Genomic DNA, 17,219 nt, shown 5'->3' with positions numbered 1-17,219 from the left:
GAGGGAAGGTATCCAGACCGCCATGGTGACCGGGGCACTGCTATTTTCTTCCTTCTGCCGCTTCCGGAGGGCTTGGCTCCCGCCTCTTCTCATCGAGCCCCGAAGGAGCTACAGCCAAGACGATGCGCTCTCCCAGTACTTGCACCGCAGCATCGTCCCCACTATGCATTATCAGAAGAGCCTGCCCCGGTAAGGAAGCGCCTCCTTGGTGAAAAAGCAGTAGTGCTTAGTCTCTGGTCCCCGGGACTGTTCTCCTGTGGCCCTTCGGCTTCGATTCCCCCCGTCTCACCCAGCTTCGCTTGTTGGTGTCCTTCGATTGCCCTTCTGAAGTGGCCTTTGGTCCTCGCGTCCAATTCCCTCCCCTCTTTCAAATAGGAAGTTATGGGGCAAGGCAGTTCTCTCACTCGCTGGGTTTGGGGGAAGCCGCGAAAGAAGCTTGTACCTTGAGTCGCCCACCAAAGCTCCCTAAATCCATTTAAGATTTCCTTAGAAATTCGTTCCTATAGCCCTTGACATAAAGAATTCAAAGAACAAATGTTCTCAAACCATCACCATATCCCAAAAGTGCTTTTTGCAAAAGGCAACTGGACTTTTCTTGACTTTTTTCTTTCCTTTGAAAACGTTTCGCTTCTCATCCAATCTTTCCATTCCCCACCCAAGCTTCTTGGATGAGCAGCGAAACGTTTTCAAAGGGAAGGGGAAAAACACCCCCAAGAAAGTCCAGTTGTCTCTTGGAAAGAAGCACTCCTTTGGGTCTTCAAAGAGCACATAATTGGTTCTGTTCCATAATTGGTATCTGTGGGGAAGCAGGCTTGTGGTTCATAAGAGTGTCACGCTGGAAAAGTGCAGTAATTTGATGGATATCTTGCTTCCATGGGAATCAGGGAGCATTGACCAACTGTCTTCTTAAGGTGAACTTGGAGAGGAGATAAGTTTGAACAAACGGATTTAGCCATCATCTGAACTTGATCTATAGGATAAGTGGGGCTGTTTGCTTCTGTCTTATCAGGAAGCCCCCACCCACCTTGTGGCTCATCCTATGGCCTGAGTTGGGTGAGTGATGAAGATTGCCCTCCACTTTGGGAGGCAGCCTCTGTCACTCCACCTCATGGATAGGGTTGAGGAGTTCCCAATAACATAGGAGAGTCCCTACTTTGATCCACTGCAGAGCTTGATTCATGGGTGCAGAATGTTGAAGAAAAGTGATCTGCCTACCAGCTGGATGTCACTTTGCAGGGTAATGTAGAAAAATGTTTCCACCAATAGGTAAGTTGCTTTGCAGGGTGGTGTAGTTACCTTCACCCTCCTCCCATGCAAACAGTTGACAGCAGCCAATAGGATCCCAGTCCCTGCTGAGTCATCACCGTAATCCCTACTAAAGTGCTGAATATAGTAAAAGTCTTTGAACAAGATGGTATTTTGCAGAAATCCATAAGGAATACCTCTCTGCAGAACACTATTTGCATGGAAATTAGTCATGCTTATGTTTTCTGAACTCAGTGATAAATGGAAAACTATATCTATATCATTTTTGAACCCAGATGTCTGATAGGTTGCCAGGGACTCAAAATTGCATAAGATGCCAATTCATCAGGGACAGTGGACATGTTCTGAGTATTTATGTGTTAGCTGTTTAATCCTCATTAGGCCGTTTGAACATACATACATAGATGCATACATACATACTTGTTTAGTCATACTCATAACATACCAATGATTTTCCTGCAGTTGTTAATAATCGGAGGCAGCAAGGTTAAACTTTTTTTTAAACATACAGTACAGTTTGTATAATGTGTGACCTCAAAACAAAGATTTTAATTTATCTTAATAGCTGGATTGTGCTGATACTAGGATATTCTGTGAACTCATGAGAGGACAGGAATTGATTTTATTTTTACACAATAAATCCTAGAGATGCTAAGAGATAGTATGATTCTCTTGTTTAATTCAACTCCAGATTAAGAGAACGTTCAGCAGTTGGACTGCTCACAAGACTATCTAAGGTGAAATGTGAGTTATGGTAGTCTTAAATTAGAGCTCGACAAAGAGTTGTGTTAAGAGCTAAAAATGAGAAAGGGAAAATGCGAGAGCTTCATTGCAGTTGGTAATGAAAGAAGACCAGAATAAAATATGGTATGTAGGTGAAAGGGTAGTGCTAAAAGCAGAGCATGATTCTCATCATTGCTGTTCAGTTAAACATGTATGTTGTTGTTAGTTGCGAAGTCATGTCCAACCCATCGCGACCCCATGGACAACATTTCTCCAGGCCTTCCTGTCCTCTACCATCCTCTGGAGTCCATTTAAGCTCAGGCCGACTGCTTCAGTGACTCCATCCAGCCATCTCATTCTCTGCCGTCCCTTTCTTCTTTTGCCCTCAATCTTTCCCAGCATTAGGCTCTTCTCCAGTGAGTCCTTCCTTCTCATTAGGTGGCCAAAGTATTTGAGTTTCATCTTCAGGATCTAGCCTTCTAAGCAGTCAGGATTGATCTCCTCTAGGACTGACTTATTTGTTCACCTTGCAGTCCAAGGGACTCGCAGGAGTCTTCTCCAGCACCATAAACATGTATACATTTTTTAAAAATTTGTTGTGCCTTCAAGCCAGTTTTTGAATCCTGGCGACTACCCAAACTAGTCCCTGAGGTTTTCAAGAACTGACTCTATGTATCTATGTAATTGCTACTTAATGCCTTTGTACCTATTTGGTTGATTTTATGCATTGTTCATTTCTAAATTGAGAGCCAGTTTGGGGTAGTGATTAAGGCACCAAGCTAGAAACCAGGAGACTGTGAGCTCTAGTCCTGCCTTAGGCCTGATGGCAGCTGGGTAACCTTGAGACAGTCACTCTTTCTCAGCTCTAGGAAGAAGGCAATGCAAAATCACTTCCAAAAATGTTGCTAAGAAAATTTCAGGGACTAGTCCAGGCAGTCACCAAAAGAGTGAACAATGACTTGAAGGGGAAACTTTTAAAATCAGCTTACTTAGGATTATTCTATTAAGGTCAAAGTGTACTATTTAGTTGTCTAAATAACAGTGAATTCAACCATGCATACTTTGCACTTTCCCCCCCTGTTCCTGCTAAATGAATAACCTACATACTGTATAGGTTACAGTGGCAAAAGAGATAGAGATCATCCAATATGCCGTAATTATTAACTTAAATGTTGATCTGGAAGCATTTGAACCAGATGTACAGTATTCATTCTCTTCCTCCTATTTTCTATTCCCCAGTTGTTAATATGCAACAGTATGCAACTGTTTTTGCTTAATTACTATGCTCAATGCTCACTGGTATATTTGGGGGATTGGAGTTTATTTATGCATTGTACTTCTGCAGAAATATTGATACAATTGTTTTAAGCCTGGAGAGCATTTTTCCATGTAGCAATTTCTTTATTATAGGTTCTGGTTATTAGAATCTCTCTTTAAGTTTGTTTCTGCATTAATGTGCTTATTTCAGAATAGCTGAATGCTTGATACAAAAATGTATTTACTTAAAGTTTAGCTAAAGCTAAATCTACCTGTGAATATTATTACTAACTTATGCATAAAGTTATAGTAAGTGTCAGAGCTGCATAGAGGCTTATATTTAACTTAAAAACTGCTTGACCATTTAATCTATCAGCATATTTTTGTTGAGAGTTTGTGATAACACTTTTTAACCTCACAGATTCAATATTTTATTCCTCTTGTTATTAGTTTGCCTATTCCAAAACTTGAAGATACAATTAGAAGATACCTGAGCGCTCAGAAACCGCTTTTGGATGATGATCAATTCAGGTAGGAACAAGCTTTCATCCCTCTGATATCTTGTTCAGGTAGCTTTCTCAGCTGGTTGCCCTGCAGATGTTGCATTGTAAGTCCCATTCTCCTGACTATTGTTTGTGCTGACTCTATTAATCTAGGCCAGTATTAATCTAGGCCCGGGATGTCAAACTCCATTTCATTGAAGGCCACATCAGAGTTATGTTTGACCTCGAGATGCTGGGGGGCATAATCGGGGGTGTGGCCATGGTGGCCATGGCCAGCTTCAGGTCCATTTTCAGCTGGCCATGCCCAACCATGGGGCTCCGTTTTCAGCTGCAACAGCCTCCTGCAGCTCTCTGCCAGTGAAGATAGAGCTTGGGGATGCTGCGCGCGGCCTGCCTGGGCTCCGTTTTCAGCTGTGACAGCCTCCTGCAGCCACTTGCCAGTGAAAACGGAGCTGCCCAAGCTCCATTTTGGCTGCCAGAGACACCACGGGCTGGTCCTTCGTTGTTTCAAGGGCAGCCCTGCGGGCCAGATCTAAGCCCCCTGCAGGCCTTGAGTTTGACACCTCTGATCTGGACAGTCTCAGGAAAACCTTCTAGGTAATATTGAAGGAAACTTTTCTTCCCTTTGCATTTCAGAACAGTTAACTCAAATGCAAATCCAAATAGCAATAGCAATAGCACTTATACTTATATACCATCCCATAGTGCTTTACAGCACTCTCTGGACAGTTTACAATGTCAGCATATTGCCCCCAACAAACTGGGTTCTCATTTTGCCAACCAGAAGGATGGAAGGCTGAGTCAACCTTGATCAAATTCCAGGCTGCGGGCAGAGTTTGCCTGCCATGCTGCATTCTAACCATTGTACCACCAGAATTCCTGCAATGTGGAAGCGATGATATTTTTTAATACATAGGTAGTCATTTCACAGGGATAAGCGAGGAAGGGAATGGGGGCCACACCTACCAGACAGAGCAGATCAAAAAAACAATTCCACCAGAAGGCTAAAACCACATTTATTGAAATTGGCCATAGTAACAGACTCTAGCAAATCTGATTGTGCTATTCCTCTTCCTTATATAAGTGAATTAAAGAGACATCTGGCTGAGCCTTTTCAAAGTGTCATCTCATGTTTCTGGATTTAAAACATGTTTTAGCCCTTTTTGCCTAGGTAATGGTTCTTGCATATCATAGTCAAGGTCATCTTCTTTATTCTGTACAATAAGATTAGCAGAATCTTATTATTCAGCAGCATACTTCACATTTTCACCCACAGAATGGTATATATATCAGAGAGATACACTAAATTTCTTTCTCTGTTTCTTTTTTTAATTTAGAAGAACCAAACAACTTGCTGACAATTTTGAGAATGGCATTGGTCGAGAATTGCATGATCACTTGGTTGCAAAGGACAAAAAAAATAAACATACAAGTTATATTTCAGGTAGGAAAATGATCGTGAAATGTTGCTTACATTCCTGATGTCTTTTCCTCAAACTGCTCAATCAAGAATCAGTTTTAACCTTGCAGGTGGCAGAGAATGGATCTTCCTTTTCATTAACTGGACTGAAGCTACAGGTCCAGAACTGGCTTTGATGTTTGTTTACATCTTTGAACGGTTAACATTTCCTTTAAGAGTGTGCATGAAATGGAAAGTATGCTTCCTTTCAAATCAGGAACGAATCTGTGTGTTCCAAAATTTTTGTTGAATCCTTTCAGTTCATCCACAGTTCAGCAAAATCAACAGCTGAAAGGTTTTGGTTGTTCCAGGTTTCAAGACAAAACTAAACCTGGTGAGATCCTGGAGTGATTTTGTGCAGTGAATAGGCCAAAGCTGTACAGATTACCTCTTTTCTCCATTCCTTGCCTTAGTAGCTCACAACATGCCATATTCCCCTGGCATGCCCCATTTCCCCTTCTCTCCCTCCTTCCTTCTCTCCTTCCACACACTGCATAACCTATCTTGCTATCTACCCACTCTAGTCTTCCAAGTGTCTTTTCTCCCATCACCACTGTTGATGTCTTTCCACAAGTCTGAAAACTGGCCAAGGTTGGACACTCCTGGTTTATGCCCTCTTGTTTGACTTTTAAGGAGGCAGTGGCAAGGCAGAGCTTCTCCCAAATCTGCCCTTGGGAAAAACCAGGTCGTGGATGGCCCCGGGTGACCAGTCCCCCAGAACTCATTTTCCATAAAAGGGCCCCTTCCCAGGATGGAAGAATGAAAAGGGCTTGTTCTGCTTTCTAAACCAAACTGGGCGCTTGCCAAGTTCTGAATCCATTCCAGAAATACGGCGCAATCTAAGGATTGTGGGGGTGGGGAACCCCAGCTTCTGCAGATCAGCCTCGTCCTGGTTTTTGCATCGCCCTGTCAGCTTCTCTTGGCAAGTCAAGGCTGGTAGGCCTTCAAGGGCCTAGCATGGCGGGCTGGGAGGGTTTGGCAGAGCCACAGAAGTCTTGTCATCCGCTCCACCCAAACATGTCTGGATCTGGAGGGAGCTGGCTCGCTCTTCCAGACCTCCTCTAACCACTTCTACACCGAATAATTATATTTATAGCCTGGACATAACTTTCAAAGCATTCATCTCAGTTTGGGCTATCAGAAACATCTGTTCCACAGGTGGAATTTCTTGAGTCAAAGCTGAAGGTGTGTCCTCACAAAGATTGGGTTGGAATTAGTCTTAAGCTGCAAGCCTGGACCCCTAGAATAATTTCCAAGAGGACCTATAAGATACATTAGATTTCTTCTTTTGAATTTAGAGAATGGAAGAGACTACAGTGGATTGATAGAACAAGCATCTCTTTTCCATATAGAATGTGCCAGGTTCAACTCTTAGCATCTCTAGGGCGATCTAATTGCCATACAATTGCCTTTTATTTACTTGAATACCCTTCAAGTAGTGAAAGAGGAAATGAGAAAGTTTTTTTGCTGCTGATGAAAATACGTTATTTTATAAATTATAGCAGTGGTTTTTAAAGTGGAGGGAATTTGGGCATAGTCTGGGGCTAGTGGAGCAATTTGTAACTGCTTGGGAGTTGAGAATCCAGGCTGCTGCTGCAGAGATGCTTGTATAAAACAACAGACCCTTGGTTTCGTGTTTGTTTGTTTGTGTGTGTGTTTGTGTGGGCAATGAAATTATTTGAGATAAGGAAATGGAGAAATTGGTTCAAACAATTGAAGAACCACTGTATTATAACTTTTACGTACTCCCGATTCCATATGCCATTCTGAGAAATAAAATATATGGTCTGTAGAAAAAGAGTGATCATAGTGACTTAATGACCATTACCAACAAAATATTAATCTATTGCAGGCTGCTAAACTTTATGGTTTGGGAAAAAAGAACAGTCAGGATGAGATAAATAAAAGGAAACTTACTTCAGCAAATGGAGGAATACCAGAACATAAAGGAGACAGCAAAAATAAGACAAAATAAAAAGAAGAACAGCAAGGAAGAGAACATTTATAGAATTTAGATTAGTGAACTTAATTTACAGGTAATCCTTCACTTATGACTGTTCATTTAATAATGGATCAAAGTTACCACAGCCTTGGAAAAGGTGACTTATGACCTGTACTAGCACTTACAAACCTTGCACTACCCCTTGGTCACGTGATTGCAACTTGAACACTTGGCAACAGGCTCGCATTTATGACCGACTGCAGTCTCCTGCAGTGTCCTGAAAAGGACTTGTGACCTTCCCAGAGAGCTTTTGACAAGCAAAGTCAATTGGGGAAGCCAGATTTTTTTTAACAACTGCTCACGTGATTAAGTGATCTTGAATTGTGACCTTTTTTTTGCTGAATTCTGGCCAAAAATTAAAATTAACAACAGCATGATCCACTTAATGACTGCCATAAAAATTATCGTAAAATTGGGTCCAACTTGACTTATGACTCCAGTGACTTACAATGGAAATTCCGGTCTCAATTCTGGTTGTATTTATTCAGCTCCTCTCCCTCCTATGTTTTCCTCTTCTTACATGTAGGATATTGACATCTGGAAATGTACAGGTAGTCCTTGAGTTACGACTAGAATGAACAGGCTCATAATAGTCATGTGCCCAATCCAATTTTACAACCTTTTTTTGCAGTGGTTTGTTAAGCGAATGCTATGGTAATTAAGCAAACCCTTGAGGACTATCTGTGCCTAGGTGAACAGAACGTTTGTATACCACACCCATAATTGGTATTTGACTCTATTCTATTTCTCAGTTCCTACTGAATCCTTTAGTAAAATAGCAACTCATTACACAGTACATAATCAAGACTCTGAATTCAATCACTGTGAATTTAAAATGCTATCTGCCTCATGTTCTTTGCTTGAGTAGGCTGAGAAATGATTAGGCATTAAAACTTAGCCAAATTATAATCTTTCTTCTGAGTGAAAGAACAAAATGTGCAGAAGCAAAATATGTATGCTACTCAAGTCATATAGAAAAGGAAAGAATTATACCATTGTTTCCCTCCCCATGTGGCCTATTTTTCTTCTATTTGAAATAAAATGCTGAACGATTTGTTATTTGTTTAAATGAAATTTAGGAAGATAATTGTGAAGTAGCTCTCTGTTGTTTTTGTGGACAGTTAATAAACATCAGCCTAGTAACGTTGACTAAGAGTAGCTGGTTACTTACAAGTGGTATATATGTGGAAAATCCAAGGTAATTCTTGCAAATCAAAATCACACAAACTTAGTGGATTCTGTTTAATAGCGCCAATTTTGTCTGTCCTAATTTGGAACAGAATTGGTGGGATAAATGCACATTATTTATTATTTGCTTAGCAATGTTCTGCAGAACCTAGGTTCTTGCATTGTAGACCTGTTTCTTAATAGCTAGTTTGCTACTAATCTCTGTCAGGAACCTGTGAAAATTAAAGATTAGTAGCACAGCAATGTCACTTTTATACCAATGTATACGTTTGAAGGAGAATTACCTTTCATTTCCTATCACATTTATTTTGCAGTCCTCATATTTATGAAGAAATCCCAGTCCTTTTATGCCAAGTATAGAATTCAGTTACTTTAGTGGATAGATGGAAGCCAGGGATTAGAAAGTGAAATCTTTGCTGGGGAACTGAAACTTTTGGAGAGAGAAAAAATGGAAAGAAAAGACACAGGAAAGAGCAGAAACAACAAGCAAAAAGGTAAAAAAAGCTAGAGTGCGTTTGTAATTGTGATTTTTTTTCTTCATTGAAGACAAATGATAAATGGTCAAAGAGGGGAGAAAATTGTAAATGAGCATTGGATGCAAAATGAATGCCCCATATTAAATTAATGGCAGGGAATCTAACAGAAATTCTGTTTTCAGTCGTTACGAACTTGGAAACTTTTCTACTGCATCCCACAGATCTTCATTAAATATGCTGGACTGGAGGTCCCTCACATAAGCATCCCATATTAATGATACTTGAAAAGCAGTGTGGAGGCCTAGTGGTGAAAATGCTCGCCTCAGAGTCAGAAGGTTGAGAGTTCAATCCTAGGTAATGGCAGATGTTTCTCTCCCAGGGCGTAAAGAAAAAAAATACCTGTTGCAAACTCTGCCTGGCATTATGAAGAGCAGTAAACAATCAGCTCCATCCAGTTGCCCTGACTCTACCCCAAATTAAGGAATGACAGGATCCTAAACTTATATAGTTGCTTCTTAATTTCAGGTCCCTGGTTCGACATGTATCTTCAGGCACGGGAACCCGTTATTCTTAACTTCAATCCATTCATGGCTTTCAGTCCTGACCCCAAACCTGAATACAACAATCAGCTTGTGAAAGCCACCAACATGACTGTTGCTGCTTTACGTTTCTTGAAGACTCTTCGGGCAGGCATCTTAGAACCAGAGGTGTTTCATCTAAACCCGTCCAAGAGCGACACTCCAGCGTTCAAAAAGCTTATTCGATTTGTGCCTTCTTCTCTCTCATGGTTTGGTGCCTACATGGTGAATGCCTACCCACTAGACATGTCACAATACTTCAGACTTTTCAATTCCACACGGCTGCCTAAACCCAAGAAAGACGAGCTATTTACAGATGAGCATGCCAGGCATTTACTGGTGCTTAGAAATGGCCACTTCTATGTGTTTGACGTGATAGACCAAAATGGCAACATAGTGAAACCATCGGAAATTCAAGCCCATTTAAAATTCATCCTTTCGGACAAAGCTCCAGTTCCAGCATTTCCTCTTCCTTATCTAACTACTGAAAATCGGGACACCTGGGCGACTCTGAGGCAGGAACTCCTTGACAATGGCAACAGGGAGGCCTTAAGGAAAGTGGATTCGGCTATATTCTGCCTGTGCCTTGATGATTTCCCAATTAAAGATGTCGACCATTTGTCTCGTACTATGCTCCATGGCGACGGCACAAATAGGTGGTACGACAAATCGTTTAATCTTATTTTAGCGAAAGATGGCTCTGCAGCAATTCACTTTGAGCACGCTTGGGGAGATGGTGTGGCTGTGCTTAGGTTCCAAAACGAAGTCTTTAAGCACAGCACAGAGACTCCTGACGTTACTCCTCAGTCTCTGCCGGCTACCTGTGATTCGCACGGAGCTGTAGAGAAGCTGAATTTCAAACTGAACGATGCCTTAAAAGAAGGAATCACCATAGCCAAGCAAAATTTTGATGCCACTGTGAAAACACTGACGCTGAAGTCCTTCCGGTTTGAAAGAGGTGGCAAGGAATTCATAAAGACACAGAAACTGAGTCCTGATGCCATAGTCCAGCTTGCCTTCCAGATGGCTTTTCTACAGCAATATGGACAGACAGTTGCCACCTATGAATCTTGTAGCACAGCAGCATTCAAACACGGTCGCACCGAAACGATCCGGCCTGCTTCGGTTTACACAAAGGCGTGCTCAGAGGCAGTAGTCAAGAGGCCGTCCAAGCACAATACCACAGAGCTACGCCAGATGATCACAGAGTGCTCCACGTATCATGGTCAACTCACAAAGGAAGCTGCTATGGGTTAGTGATCTTCCTCTTTGCTTTCGGTTATATTGATGACAGCCGTTTTCTTAACATTGAGTTTCCTATGGATAACTTGAGTTCACAAGTGTGTGCGGAGCAATATAACTTTTTTAAAAATAATTTAATCCAATTTCAAAATGTCATTTAGATGTGTGTTTTTTTTATTTGAATATATATCCCGCCCTTCTCCGAAGACTCAGGGCGGCTTACATTGTGTTAAGCAATAGTCTCATCCATTTGTATATTATATACAAAGTCAACTTTTATTGCCCCCAACAATCTGGGTCCTCATTTTACCTACTTTATAAAGGATGGAAGGCTGAGTCAACCTTGGGTCTGGTGGGACTTGAACTTGCAGTAATTGCAAGCAGCTGTGTTAATAACAGACTGCATTAGTCTGTTGAGCCACCACAGGCTCATGTTGAGTTCATGATTGATTGATTCAGTTTAGATCCTGCCTGATTCCCTAGGAGTCTCATGACAATAGAGTTATGTACCAAGATTACAAAATACTTCAATATAGTATTTTGAGAAGCAAAGGTCATGCAAACTGGCAGCATGCCCTCCTCACTACCTGTTTGGACTGCTCCAGGTGCAGTCCAACATACAGCTGCCTTCAAAGACCATCCCGAAGCTACCACTGCTTCAGTACAGAACAACTTGTGTATTTTCTGGCAAACAATACCTAGGGCTTAACTGGAACTGACAACTTGGTTATTAAGCGAAGTCAGATTGCAACTGTGCTTATGATCTTACTTCAGTTTTTCATGGCTCTGTAGACCTATGAAGGTCATAAATGCGAGGGTTGGTTGCAAAGTTACTTTTTCATGACTGTTAAAACTGTAAAAGTTGTTAAACAAGGCAATTGCTAAATGAGGACTACCCGTATTGATTCTGAAGGCTCTGCACCATCTGCCAGGAGGGTGCAATTCAAAGTGCTGGTTTTGTCCTACGTATAAAGCTCTTTATGATTGGCACTTAGGTATGTTCAGGAATTCCCTTTCCAATTGAGGCTGACCCATTTTGAGATATTCATCCTGGAAGAAACTGCTTATAGTGCCCCATCTTATAAAAGTGGGAGTGTTCACATTTTCAGAAGATACTTCACTTTGGAGTATCTTCCTTCTGGAATTGACACCATTGCTAGTAGCTTTTTTGGAAACAGATTAAAACTGAATTATTGTGGAATAACCACCTCTGGGAGGTTAATACATATTTCTTTATAAAACGTACACACTACTTCAAACCAGGTGGTCTCTAGGCAATTTAGCTATATATCATACAATACAAATAAAACAATTAAAAAATAAGTATATTAATATAGTAAATCTAAAAAGGCTACATGATTTCAGAATCAGTTCTGAAACTCCCTCTGGAAAAATAAACTCTTCACAATTTTTAGAAAGCAAAAGATGTTGCTTGTGTTTTATTGCTGCTGCTTTAATTTTTATACACTGGTATCCTTAACAGGAGCATATTAATCATCATACTGATTCTGCTGTTTAGCACCAGCAGTCACAGGGTAATTAATAACTTTGCATAACATTAATAACAATGAATAACATTTCAGATGGCATAAAGCCTCCTGGACTCTGAAAGATATTAATATAGCACTAGCAATAGCACTCAGACTTATATACCGCTTCACAGTGGTTTACAGCCCTCTCTTAAGAGGTTTACATATGGCCCCCAACAATCTGGGTCCTCATTTTACTGACCTCGGAAGGATGGAAGGCTGAGTCAACCTTGAGTCAGTCAAGATTGAACAGCAGGCAGTTGGCAGTCAGCAGAATTAGCCTGCAGTACTGCATTCTAACCATTGCCCCACCACAACTCTTATACAGTGGTGGAATTTATTTAAATAAATTATTTTAGTGCTTATTTAAATAAGATCACATAACTTTTTTTTTTACAACAGTGGTTTTAATTTTGTGAAACAAATTAAAAGCAGCCTGTCATGTTTGACTTTGGAAGTGGCATAAAATATGATTTAGACACAAGTAGTGACCTTTTCAGAGCCACTCACTGTTATATTTTTCTTGACAGGTCAGGGATTTGATCGTCACCTTTATGCACTGCGACGTGAAGCAGAATCCCAAGGAATTTCTTTGCCAGATTTTTACAAGGACCAAGCTTATTCCCTGATTAACCACAACATTCTCTCCACAAGTACTTTGAGCAGCTCAGCGGTGTTCCTGGGTGGATTTGGGCCGGTGGTGCCTGATGGATTTGGCATAGGTTATGGTATACAAGATAACTGGATCGGGTGCAATGTTTCTGCTTATCCAGCTAGGAATGCACCAGAATTCCTGCAGTGTGTGCACAAGTCACTGGATGATATTTTTGATATTTTAGAAGGGAAACAAATTAGTAATTAAGATAGATCAGAACTGGCTTTCTTAAATGTGTGACATAACAAACTTCCTTTGGCTCAAGGTTAATGTTTTAGCTGGACTATGACCTATTTATCCTTTTAAAAATAACAGATTAAGGTCTGGAGAAAAAGAAAGAAAGAATGTAAATAGGGTTAAAGAGCTGGCCCACTGGATTTTTACATTTGCCATGACTAAGTTGTTACGCTGATTTTAATGCCTGTTCTCCAAATGTGATTAAGGCCAGCTCCAACTCAGGGATTGTAAATGGACTTCCAATTGTAAAAAAAAAAAAAAGTCTTTATTATCTATCAGCCAATAGAAGCTCTTGCAGTATAAGACTGTTTGATACATCACTGAGTATTTTTTGCTAATATATGTGTTTGATTAATTTTTAAATATACACAAACTAATTATATCAAATATAGGAATAATGGTTGGGTGACATTTAGATAGCAACACCTCTTTTGCGAGATCTTGTGTTAAAAGACAATCCAATATTATAGATTTATTTTTGTAAAAGGAAAGAAATCTTGACTAGCATGCTTGTTGGAGCAGAAATGTTCACATCCTTCCAGAGTTCTGCCTTGTGACACTCAAGTGAAACTTTTGGAATCCTTACAACAAACAGCTATAAGAATATTCAGTAAGGCAAGCAGCAAATTTACCAAAGAAGAAGAAGAAAAAAAAATCCTGAATGTAAAATGAAGGATTTTTCTTCATCTAGTCTCTTCCTTCACTAAAGATGGAAGAAAATGGCGAAAAATACTCAAAGGGAAAAATCTTGTAAAAATGCCCATTTTCTGTGTCTAGTACAGGGGTCTCTAACCTTGGCAACTTTAAGCCTGGTGGACTTCAAGTCCCAGAATTCCCCAACCAGCTTTGCTAGCTGGGGGATTCTGGGAGTTGAAGTCCACCAGGCTTAAAGTTGCCAAGGTTGGAGACCCCTGGTCTAGTAAACCAAAGTTAACAACTGCAGAGAATGATAGAATTGTGTGATTAGAAGTAAAACTCTAGCTGAGACATTGGTCAGCAGGCATGGTGTTCATTGTAACTGAAAATATGATACAGGATGCACACTTGTGTAGAAAAAAAAATCTCCCCCCAAATAAATGGGGTGGAAGTCATGTAAAATGACTACTGTCAATGACTTCTTCAGCTTCAACCGCAATAATACACGGGCAAACAATAGATACAAATTCAAAGTAAACCGCTCCAAACTCGATTTCAGAAAATATGACTTCAACAAGAGTGGTCAATGCCTGGAACTCACTACCTGACTCTGTTATTACATCCTCAAACCCCCAAAACTTTAACCTTAAACTGTCTACTGTGGACCTCAATCCATTCTTAAGAGGTCTGTAAGGGGGCATGCATAAGCGCATCAGCGTGCCTACTGTCTCTTTCCTACTGTTCCCATTTATTCTTACTCATTTATTATGTATATACTTATACCTGTTTATACTTACCGTATTTTTCAGAGTATAAGACACACTTTTTTCCCTCCTAAAAGAGGCTGAAAATTTGGCTGTGTCTTATACTTCAAATGTAGTTTTTTCAAAGCTTTTTTTTAGCCCTAATGAATGATCGAGTGAAGCGATCTCTGTGCTAAGCTTTTTTCAGTGAAGCGATCTCCGTGCTTTGCCTGCTCCCTCTGACTTTCAGCTGTGAAGCTTTTTTTCAGCCCTAACGAGGTGCTAGAGAGTGAAGTGATCTCCGTGCTTTGCCTGCTTTTCTCATTGCTTCTCCCTCCAAAGATTGGTTGTGCTATAGAAGCCGTTTTTGATCCCCAAGCAGGGGATAAAAAACAGCGAACTAATGTGTTGAAGCTGGCCAGACTAAGGACGCTAGCAGATGAATACCTGGTAGCCAGATTTTTTCCCCCCCTAGTTTCCTCCCCCAAAACTAAGCTGCGTCTTATACTCCAAAAAATACAGTATATGTTTATATGTTATGTTCTTACTTATACTTGTTTTCTCATACATGCTTGCCAAATAATAAATAAATAAATAAATAAATAATTAAATTAAATTAAATTAAATTAAAATAAAATAAAATAAAATAGCACACACAAGGAAATAACATATATCTGTATCTGCTCTGAAAGCTTAAAGGAAGATAATGCAGGTAGTCCTTGATTTACAACCACATGGGGGCCAGGATTTTCATTGTTAAGCAAGGGCGTTGTTAAATGATTCACACCTGGTTTTACGTTTTTTGCCATGGTTTAGTGAATCATGTGATCATTAATTGAAGCCAGCTGGTAAGGTCGCAAATGGTAATCACGTGATCTTAACATGCTACAACCCTCATAAATACATGCCAGTTGCCAACACCCAAATTTTGATCACATGACTGAAGGGAATGCTGTGATGGTCGTAAGTGTGAGGACCAGTCATAAGTCATTTTTTTCCAGTGCTGTTGTAACTTTAAACGGTTACTACATGAATGGTTGTTAAGGACTACCTGAAATACCAGTCTGATTGAGCTTCCAGCTGAAATGTATCCTGAAAATTTTCTGTTGAATAAATGTGACACATTTTATATGTATGTCATGGAGATTCTGCCATCCAGGTCATGGTTGTCCTAAAGGTGCTTTTCAAGAGGCAACTGGACTTTCTTGTTTTTTCTTTGAAGACATTTCACTTCCATTCACCATCATCCAATCAGAGCTGAAGAAACTTCTTGAATGAGAAATGAAACGTCTTCAAAGAAAACCAAGTCCAGTTGCCTCTTGAAAAAGCACCTTCGGGACATTTTATGTTGATATACATCTGTCTGTGTATATATGTTTATTAGAAGCTACATACACACAAAAACCAAAATAACTGATAACTAATGGTGGTGCCTAAGTAAAATTTATTGCCTAAAAATAATTAAAAATAAGGTTCTTCATTTAGAAAATGCACAGAAACATAAGAATATGGCTCATATATTCCTTTACCTTCCGAAAGAATCAAGACCTCCCCCAGCCCCCCGCTTTCACCTGGAACTAGTCATATTTTCCCAAGAGGAGATGCTTAGGGTCCCCATCATACCAGAGGATAGATATTAAGGAACAGCTTGATTTCTGAGATTTGGGACTGATGCCCACTTTGTTGGCCTTATGGAAGGCTTTTGAGAATGATCCTTTTCCAAGAAGCATTCAGCCCTTTTGTTTCATTATTTGGTTGATGCTTGGGCTGGTTTTAAATTGGTACTTTTTTCTTATTTTGTAATTAGACATTTTATGAAGGGCTGAAGGGCCATTGCGCTTTTTAGTTCTTGTTAACAGCCTTGCTTGTATTAAGGACAATAGGACAGAGGTGGGATCAAGGGAAAAGGGTAAGAAGGAAAGGAAAAAAGGGAATACCATCAGCTGGGGATGAGAAGTGATAGCTTGAAGTGCTAAAAAACTAGACAAGCAGTTCTTCCCTAGCAGTAGCTTATTTTCAGACTCTAGTTAAAAGCATCTGCTCTTGGGTGCAGGGATGTCTGCATGCATTGTATTCATGTGGATTATAATGTTTTCAATTGTCTTCAGCGTGGTTGTTCAGCAGTTAAGACACTGGGCTTGTGGAATGGAAGCCCGCAACCCAGGTTCAAGACCTGAGTGCCATGCAACAGGGTGAGTTCCTGTCTTCACCCAAGCTCCTGCCAACCTAGCAATTCAAAAACATGCGAATGCAAGTAGATAAATAGGTACTACTTTGGTGGGAAGGTAACAGCACTCCTTGGCATCATGCTGGTCACATGACTGCAGAAATGTCTTTGGATAGCACTGGCTCAATGGCCTTGAAATGGAGATGAGCACCGCCTCCTATAGTCGGCAATGACTAGTGGAGGGAAATCTGCAGGGAATCCTTTATCTCTCTTCATTTATAGTACATTTAAGCGTCACCCCCATCCTTACAATTCATCATTAAATATACAATAAAGTATATTTAACTTAGAAGCATCCAACACATTGTTTTATTTCTAAGATATTCAGAATAATTTTGCTTTTTCTGATATATTAATGTATACCGTCTGCATCTGTTAAAAATGCTACACTTAACAGTGCTATATGTATACATGTATTCTGAATAAAGCTCATTGGAATTGGATGAGTTATTATTCTTACTTGTTTACAAGAAATGGAACTGAAATGTGAATTCTCAG

At 40.2% G+C, this 17,219-nt stretch overlaps 1 protein-coding gene across 3 annotated transcripts; it reads left to right on the top strand.

Annotated features, from left to right (window-relative positions):
* The first annotated feature begins 1 nt into the window (after nucleotide 1).
* CPT2 (carnitine palmitoyltransferase 2) lies at nucleotides 2-17,164 on the top strand. 3 transcript variants are annotated; one of them, XM_058175143.1, is made up of 5 exons: nucleotides 2-189; nucleotides 3,697-3,777; nucleotides 5,087-5,193; nucleotides 9,400-10,704; nucleotides 12,754-17,164. In XM_058175143.1, exons 1-5 carry the CDS (start codon nucleotides 23-25, stop codon nucleotides 13,083-13,085), a joined length of 1,992 nt encoding a protein of 663 aa, XP_058031126.1. In that variant the 5' UTR covers nucleotides 2-22; the 3' UTR covers nucleotides 13,086-17,164. The 3 variants fall into 3 exon arrangements, with proteins under 3 accessions (XP_058031126.1, XP_058031127.1, XP_058031128.1); XM_058175144.1 differs by lacking the exons at nucleotides 2-189; nucleotides 3,697-3,777 and adding exons at nucleotides 7,061-7,244; nucleotides 8,713-8,892; XM_058175145.1 differs by lacking the exons at nucleotides 2-189; nucleotides 3,697-3,777 and adding an exon at nucleotides 8,713-8,892.
* The last annotated feature ends 55 nt before the right edge of the window (nucleotides 17,165-17,219 follow it).

The sequence above is a fragment of the Ahaetulla prasina genome, chromosome 3, assembly GCF_028640845.1.
Source record: "Ahaetulla prasina isolate Xishuangbanna chromosome 3, ASM2864084v1, whole genome shotgun sequence".
NCBI classification, from domain to species: domain Eukaryota; kingdom Metazoa; phylum Chordata; class Lepidosauria; order Squamata; family Colubridae; genus Ahaetulla; species Ahaetulla prasina.
Note: the sequence above shows the minus strand (reverse complement) of the source record. Positions and strands in the feature narration are given on the sequence as shown.

Bases quoted from the DNA above. Each gene is read 5' to 3' on its own strand.
- CPT2 (XM_058175143.1), top strand. From the start codon at position 23: ATGGTGACCGGGGCACTGCTATTTTCTTCCTTCTGCCGCTTCCGGAGG. The intron at 3,778-5,086 runs GTAGGAACAAGC...TTTTTAATTTAG, and splicing joins TTGGATGATGATCAATTCAG to AAGAACCAAACAACTTGCTG. The intron at 10,705-12,753 runs GTTAGTGATCTT...TTTTCTTGACAG, and splicing joins CACAAAGGAAGCTGCTATGG to GTCAGGGATTTGATCGTCAC.